Source organism: Tupaia chinensis, unplaced genomic scaffold (genome assembly GCF_000334495.1).
Source record: "Tupaia chinensis unplaced genomic scaffold, TupChi_1.0 Scaffold000238_1, whole genome shotgun sequence".
Classification (NCBI taxonomy): Eukaryota; Metazoa; Chordata; class Mammalia; order Scandentia; family Tupaiidae; genus Tupaia; species Tupaia belangeri.
In genome coordinates, this window is record NW_006159716.1 from 6,018,795 (window position 1) to 6,027,098 (window position 8,304).

General features: G+C 44.8%; 1 protein-coding gene across 1 annotated transcript in view; it reads right to left on the minus strand.

Annotated features, from left to right (window-relative positions):
• DNAH8 (dynein axonemal heavy chain 8) overlaps nt 1–8,304 on the minus strand; it is a 413,702-nt gene that overhangs the window by 227,904 nt on the left and 177,494 nt on the right. The window contains exon 35 of the mRNA XM_027771927.1: nt 6,805–7,004. Coding sequence (XP_027627728.1) covers nt 6,805–7,004 — 200 coding nt within the window. The remainder of the gene's footprint in view (nt 1–6,804; nt 7,005–8,304) is intronic.

An 8,304-nucleotide genomic window follows, 5' to 3' on the forward strand; every position in this document is an offset into this window, starting at 1 on the left:
TCTGTCTCTCTCTCTGTCTGGCGAGCGCACACGCCCTATAGCAAAAACCTCTCCAAAAAAAAAAAGTTTAAGTTTAGGGTTAGGGTCAGGGTTGAATAGGGTTAGTTAGGGTTAGGTTAGGGTTTGGGTTAGGGTTAGGGTTAGGGTTAGGTTAGCATTAGTGTTTAGGGTTAGTGTTAGGGTTCGATTAGGCTTTAGGGTTAAGGTTAGAGTTAGGGTTAAGGGTTAGGGTTAGGGTTGCATATGGGTTAGAGTCAGGGTTAGAGCTCAGGATTAGGGTTAGGGTTAGGGTTTGGTTTAGGATTAGGGTTAGGGTTAAGGGTAATGGTTAGGGTAATGGTTTCATTAGCATTAGGGTTTGGGTTAAGGTTAGGTTAGGTTTAGTGTTAGAGTTAGTGTTAGGATTAGAGTTTAGTTTGGGTTAAGATTAGGATAGGGTTAGGGTTAAGATTAGGGTTAGAGTTCAGTTAGGGTTCTGGGTTAGGGTTCGGGTTTGGGTTTAGGGTTAGGGTTATGGTTGATTAGGGGTTAGGGTGAGGGTTAGAGATTAGAGCTAGGGTTAGGGTAAGTGTAGGGTTAGGGTTGAGGTTTGGTTTAGGGTAAGGGTTTGGTTAGGGTTAGAATTAGGGTCAGCATTAGGATTACATTAGGGTTAAGGTTATGGTTAGAGTTAGGTTATGGTTACGTTTACAATTAGTGTTTGGGTTAGGGTTAGGGTTAGGGTTAGGGTTAAGGTTATGGTTAGAGTTAGGTTATGGTTACGTTTACAATTAGTGTTTGGGTTAGGGTTAGGGTTTGGTTAGGGTTAGGGTTCAGTTAGGGTTTATGGTTAGTTTAAGTGAAGGGTTAGGGTTAAGGGTTAGGGTTAGGGTAAGGGTTTGGTTAGGTTTAGGACTCTGGTTAGGATTAGGGCTCAGGTTAGTGTTAGGTTTAGAGTTTAAGGCTAGTGCTAGGGTTAGGGTTAGGGTTAGGGTAAGGGTTTGGTTAGGTTTAGGACTCTGGTTAGGATTAGGGTTAGGGTTAGGGTTAGGGTTTGGATTGTGGCTCAGGTGTGGGTTAGGGCTTGGGTTAATGTTAGGACTCGAGTTAAGGTTAAGGTTCAGGTAAGGGTCACGTTTAGGCTCAGGTTAGGGTTAGGGCTCAGGTTAGGGTTAGGGCTCACGTTAGGGTTACGGTTAGGATTCAGGTAAGGGTTAGGGCTCGAGTTAGGGTTAGGGCTCAGTTTAGTTAGGGATAGGGTTCATGTTAGGGTTAGGGTTAGGGCTCAGGTTAGAGTTAGGGCTCAGATTAGGTTAGGACCCGGGTTAGGGTTAGGGCTTGCATTAGGGTTAGGGTTAGCACTTGGGTTGGGTTTAGGGCTCAGGTTAGAGTTAGGGCTCAGATTAGGTTAGGACTCGGGTTAGGGTTAGGGCTTGCGTTAGGGTTAGGGTTAGCACTCGGGTTGGGCTTAGGGCTCAGGTTAGGGTTAGAGCTCAGATTAGGGTTAGGGTTCAGATCAGGGTTTGGGTTAAGGTTAAGGGCTTGGATTAGAGTTAGGTCTTAGGTTAGGATTAGACCTGAGGTTAGGGTTAGGGATTGGTTTAGGATTACGGTTAGCGTTAGAGCTCAGGTTAGGTTTAAGGCTCAGTTAGGGCTTAGGTTAGGGTTAGGGCTCACGTTAGAGTTAGGGTTAGAGTTCAGGTAGGTAGGCTTAGGGCTTGGGTTAGGTTTAAGGCTCAGTTTAAGGTTATGATTAGGGCTCAGGTTAGTGTTAGGGTTAGTTCTCATGGTCAGCTTAGGGTTAGTACTCAGATTAGGGTTAGGTTTAGGGTTAGGGTTCAAGGTACTGTTAGGGCTCAAGTTAGGGTTAGGGTTAGAGTTAGGGCTTGGATTAAGGTTTAGAGTTAGGGCTCAGGTTAGGGTTAGGGTTAGGTCTCAGGTTAGGGTTAGAGCTCAAGTTAAGGTTAGGGTCCAGGTTAGGGTTAGGGCTCAGATTAGGGTTAGGGCTTGGGTTAGGGTTAGGGCTCTGGTAAGGGTTAGGGTTAGGGTATAGATTAAGGCTAAAGTGAGGTTTAGAAGTTGGATTAGGGTTAGGGCTTGGGTTAGGATTGGGTCTCGGGTTAGGGTTAGGGCTCAGATTAGGGTTAGGGTTAGGTTTAGGGTTAGGGCTCAGGTTATCTTTACGGGTCTGTTACGGTTAGGGCTCGGGTTATGGTTAGGACTCAGGTTAGAGTTATGGCTCATGTTGGGGTTAGGATTAGGACTCATGTAAGGGTTAGGACTCATGTTAGAGTTAGGGTTAGGGCTCGTGTTAGGATTAGGGCTCAGGTTAGGGTCAGGGTTAGTGTCAGAGTTAGAGCTCAGGTTAGGGTTAGGGCTCAAGTTAGGGTGAGGGCTAGGGTTAGGGTTAGGGCTCAGGTTAGGGTCAGGGTTAGTGTCAGAGTTAGAGCTCAGGTTAGGGTTAGGGCTCAAGTTAGGGTGAGGGCTAGGGTTAGGGTTAGGGCTCAGGTTAGAATTTTGGCTCGGGTTAGAGTTAGAGCTCAGGTTAGAGATAGGGCTCGGTTTATGGTTACAGCTCGAGTTAGGTTTAGGGCTCAGGTTAGGTTTAGGACTTGGGTTAGGGTTAAGGTTAGGGCTAGGGCTAGAGCTCAGGATAGGGTTAGGGCTCTGGTTAGGTTTATGGTTCGGGTTAGGGTTGGGTTAGAGTTAGGGTTAGGGTTAGAGTTAGGGTTAGGGCTCTATTTGGGGTTAAGGCTCGTGTTAGGGTTAGGGCTATGGTTAGAGTTAGGGATCACCTTAGGGTTAGTGTTAGGGCTTGGGTTAGGGTTAGGGCTCATGTTCAGGATAGGGCCCTGGTTAGGGTTAGGGTTAAGGCTCAGGTTAGGGTTAGGGCTGACGTTAGGGTTAGGGCTCGGGATATGGATAGGGTTAGTGTTAGGACTATGGTTAGGGTTAGGGGTCAAGTTACTGTTAAGGTTAGGGCTCGGGAAATGGTTAGGGTTAGGGCTTGGGTTAGCTTTAGAGGTCATATTAGGGTTAGGGTTAGGGCTCAAATTAGCATAAGGGCTCAGGTTAGGTTTAGTGCTTGGGTTAGGGTTAGGGCTCAGGTTAGTGTTAGGGCTCAGGTTAGGGTTTTGGCTCAGGTTAGAGTTAGAGCTCTGGTTAGGGTTAGGGCTCAGCTTAGGGTTAGGCCTCCAGTTAGGGATAGGGCTCGGGTTAGGGTTAAAGCTCGGATTAGGGTTAGGGCTCAGGTTATCGTTAGGGTTAGGGGTCAGGTTAAGGTTAGGGCTTGGGTTAGGGTTAGGGCTCAGGTTAATGGCTAGGGTTTGGGTTAGGGTTAAGTTTAGGGCACGGGTTAGGTATAGGGTTCGGGTTAGGGTTCGGGTTCCAGTCAGGGTTAGGGCTCAGGTCAGGGTTAGCATTAGGGCTCCAGCAACTGTTAAGGCTAGGGCTTGGGAAATAGTTTGGGGTTGGGTTAGGATTAGGGATAAGGTTAGGGTTAGGGTTTGGGTTAGGGTTAGGGCTCAGGATAGGGTTAGGGCTCTTGTTTGGTTTAGAGCACAGGTTAGAGTTACGTTTAGGGATGGTGATAGAGCTCAGATTAGTGTTAGGGTTCAGGATAGGGTGAGAGCTCGGGTTAGAGTTAGGGCTCAGGTTAGGTTTAGGGTTAGGACTTGGGACAGGGTTAGGGTTCGGGTTAGGTTTAGGTTTAGGGTTAGGGTTACATTAGGTTTAGGTTAGGGTTAGGGTTAGAGTTTAGGTTTAGTGTTAGGATTACCATTTGGTTAGAGTTAGGATTAGAGTTAGGGTTAGGGTTCGGTTAGGGTTAGGGATAGGGTTAGATTTAAGGTTAGGGTATGGTTAGGGTTAGGATTAGGGTTAGGGTTAGGGATAGGGTCAGGGTTAGGGGTAGGGTCAGGGTTAGGGGTAGGGTCAGGGTTAGGGGTAGGGTCAGGGTTAGGGGTAGGGTCAGGGTTAGGGGTAGGGTCAGGGTTAGGGGTAGGGTCAGGGTTAGGGGTAGGGTCAGGGTTAGGGGTAGGGTCAGGGTTAGGGGTAGGGTCAGGGTTAGGGTTAGGGTTTCGTTAAGGTTAGGGTTAGGGTCAGGGTTTAGGGTTCAGAATAGGGTTCATTTAGGGATAGTTTTAGGGTTAGTGTTAGGATTGGGTTGGTTACGGTTAAGATTAGGGTTTGGTTAGGGTTTAGACTTCATGTATGGTTAGGGTTAGGGTTAGGTTATGGTTAGGTTTAGGGTTAGGATTAGGGTTAGGTTATGGTTTCATTAGGGTCAGAGTTTAGGGTTAGGGTTAATGTTCGATAAGGGTTTAGGTTTAGGGTAAGGTTAGGGTTAGGGTTTAGGGTTAGATTTTGGTTTTGGTTAGGGTTAGGGTTATTGTTTGGGGTTAGGGTTAACGTTAGGGTTAGTGTTAGGGTTCAGGTCAGGGTTTTGTAAGAGTTATGGTAAGGGTCAGGTTTATGGTAAGTTTTAGTGTTCCGTTAGGGTTAGGGTTGGGTTAGTTAGGGTTATGGTTAGTTTTAGGTTTAGTGTTAAGGTTAGGTTACGGTTAGGGCTAGAGTTAGGGTTTGGTTAGGGTTAGTGTTATGGTTTAGGGTTAGGGTTAGATTAGGGTTATGATTAGGGTTAGGATTTATGGTTAGTATTAGGGCTAGGGCTAGGGTTTAGTTAGGGTTAGGGTTTTCGGTTAGGGTTCGGTTAGGGTTTAGGGTTAGGTATGGGTTAGGGTTAGGATTTGGGTTCAGTTAGGGATTAGGGTTATGGTTTGGTTAGGGTTAGGTTTTGGGTTAGGTTAGGGTTAGGGTTACTGTTAGGGTTAGGGTTTCTTTAGGGTTAGGGTAAGTGTCAGGGTTTATGGTTAAGGTTGGGGTTCTGTTAGGGATAGGGTTGGGTTATTTATGGTTAGGGTTAGAGTTAGGGTTATAGTTAGGTTAGGGTTAGAGTTAGAGCTAGTGTTTGGTTAGGGTTAGGGTTTAGGTTTAGGATTAGGGTTAGAATTAGTGTTAGTGTTAGGGTTGGGGTTTACATTTAGGGTTAGGGTTATGGTTAGGGTTTGATTAGGGTTACGGTTCAGTTAGGTTTTAGTGTTATGGTTATGGTTAGGGTTAGTGTTAGAGTTAGGGTTTGGTTAGGGCTAGGGTTAGGGTTAGGGTACAGTTAGGGTTAGGATTTAGTGTTAGGGATAGGTTTGGGTTAGGGTTAGTGTTTGGTTAGGGTTAGGTTTAGGGTTTAGTTAGGGCTAGGTTTATGGTTTACGGTTAGGTTAGGGTTAGAGTTTAGGGTTAGTGTTAAGTGCTTGACCATTTCTAAGGGATAGATGAAGTCAACCAAAGATCAGGAGAGAGTTATATATCACCTTGTTTGCACAGAGAAAGACTTCCACAAAGCCAGCTCAACTAGGTCTGATGTCCACTTAGAAGTGTGCTTTTCCCACTCACACACTGCAAATTCTACGAGCCATTACAACTAGATTCTTAGAGCTAGAGATCCCAGATGGCTACATTGAATTAGCATGGCTCTTGTTTTCTGATTACCAGGGATGACTGAAGTGTTTGTGAAAATAAAAGGTATCCATAAGGCTGAGCACAAGAAAGAAAGAGAAGAAACAAAGCCATAAAGGAGGTGACGAGAAGATCCCAATTACTTACAATCAGAGAAGAAAGTGACTGCAGTTTGTAGCAAAGGCAAAGTCATTTTAATGTGGTTTAGCGGCATTAACTAGTGAGTGGCACTTGTGGATAAGGGTCCTAAAAGCTTTTTTGACCCAAGACCGGGTGATGAAGGTGCTCACATATGGAAAAGAGCTTTTCTCGGTATAGTCTAATACCTGTGTACCACACATAACTTCTCTGAAGCCTATGTTATACGTGGAGTTTACAAAGGGAATTGCTCAAAAAGTGCTTCAAGGAGACAGGTATGGCATTGTTCAAGCAATAAGAGGTTTTCTCTCCAACACCCAATTTATGTTGTCTCTCTGGCCACTGGTCTTCGTTCAAGCCACAATGGTCCCAGTACAGACAAAGCCACTTTTCACCATAAACATTGTGAGTCTTTAAGTGTCAATCCCCTAAGAGTACATTGCTTCATGTATGGCCAGCGTGCTTTTCCTAGGCCATTGGGTGAATGCTTGAACAGAGTTGGCCCAAGAGGGCCATGATGATGAGTCAGAGGAACAGAGAGAGAGAAGGTAAAATGAAGAGGCCATCTCAGTGGAAAGCCAAGATGTTCAGAGAATACGCTGCCACTTTTGGAGAAAATAATTATGACAGGACTCAGCAGGTAAAATAGAGAAAGAGAGATAAGTACCATTAAAGAAGAGGTGGAGACCATGATAACGTGGGGGTGGGGAGGAGTCAATTATGAAGAGATGAGAGCTGGCAGCTCAGGGTAGAATCCTATGTGATGGCCCAGCTACAAAACTGGGTATTTACCTAGCATTTTCTTTTTTCTTTTTTTATTTTTTTTATTTTTTTATTTTTATTTTTATTTTTTTTTTGAGAGATTTTCACTGTAGGGCGCATGCGCTCGCCAGATAGACAGAGAGAGACATAGAGACAGAAAGCGAGAAATCACCCCCCAGGGGGGATGGCCATGCCGCAATCCCTTCTCCTCCATTCTCCTCTCGGGATCTTGGGCACGCACGCACACGCGCCCGGCATGAGTTTTAAGCCACCGGGTCCGGGACACCAACTGCGGTCGACTACGTGGGAGTCCAGCAACACAGCCATTACGCTAACTGCTGGTTCCCCTTACCTAGCATTTTGTAACACTAAATACCAAATTAAAACTTTTTCCCTAAATTACAAACTTACCTGTTGCTTAGTAAGGAACCTAAGATCATTAGACTATCCTCCATCAAAGTGATAATTTCTCCTGATTCTGTTCCTTTGAGCAAAAGTTCTCCTTTTCCCTTAAATGCAGCAAAACTTAGGTTTTGGTTGGTCCAATTTTCAACCACCTGAGTAAGTTTAGCTTCGATATCCTTCTCCTTAATGGCAGATATGCAAATATCCTTCAGAGGAAAATCAAAGAATAAGTCATGACATTTTCAATTATAAATTAATACAGAACTTTTTTCTTCAGCTTGGAAGAGACTCTAGAAGTCATCTGGTTCATTTACTCATTTTATGGCCAAGAAAATAAATGTTCTAGGTTCACTAGAACATTTATGGCTGACTATTAATTATTTTCCTTACCACAAACATGAGCTAATGTTACTTAAATCATTTTTCTTCATTATATTTTACTGGAGTTTTCAGCTAAAATGGAGATAATTTCGCTGCTTTGTTATCCTAGTGGCTAGATGTAAAAACCACATGATATTCTTTTTTTTTTCTATAGGGCGTGTGCGCTTGCCAGACAGACAGAGAGACAGAGAGACAGAAAGTGAGAAATCACCCCCCAGGGGGAGATGGCAATGCCTCAATCCCTTCTCCTCCATTCTCCTCTCAGGATCTTGGGCACGCACGCACACGCACCCAGCGTGAGTTTAAGCCACTGGGTCCGGACACGAACCGTGGTCGACTACATGGGAGTCCAGCGACATAGCCATTATGCTAACTGCTGGTCTCTGTAAGTGGCATTCTTTTGAACTCCTTCAGGTAACATATAAATATTAAAATACTCCTCACTGTCCTAATATGAACACCTCACTTGTTTAAAAGTCAATTCTGTTTTTCTGTTAGTTTTCCTATTTTTTAAGATAAAATCTCACAAGAGAAAATAAGAATAATGTATTTTCTCCACCAAAAATATAGCCAGGCTCTGAAACTAAATAGGGCAGCCAGTGGCTTGGTGGCTGAGGTGACTGGATACCACATGGTTGACTACATAGTTCAGATTCCAACCTGGAAGCTTGAAAAACACATCAGGCACATGTGCATGTGTACCCAAAATCTCGAAAGAAAGAAGTGGAGTAGAAGGGGTTGCAGCGTGAAGGTCCCCCATGACCCAGGGGTGCTTTCTCACTTTCTCTCTCTTTCTTCTCTCTTTTTTTCCCCACTCTCTTTTTCTGTCTCTCTCCAGCAAGTCCACAGGTCCTCTAGCAAAATTTTAAAGCAAACAAACAAACAAACAAACAAAACAAAATAAATATCTCCATGAACCAGAAGTGGAAAAGATACGCAAACCAGTATGCAGGAAGTGAGGGCCAGACCTCTGGTCCTTATGGGATAAAGGAGACAAGAAGTGGTCTATGGGAGAGGGAGCCCTAGGGCTGGGATCTAGACATTCTCCACCCACATTACGGAAGGAGGCTGAAAACACTGCCTCCAGGGAACCAGCAGTTAGCGTAATGGCTATGTCGCTGGATT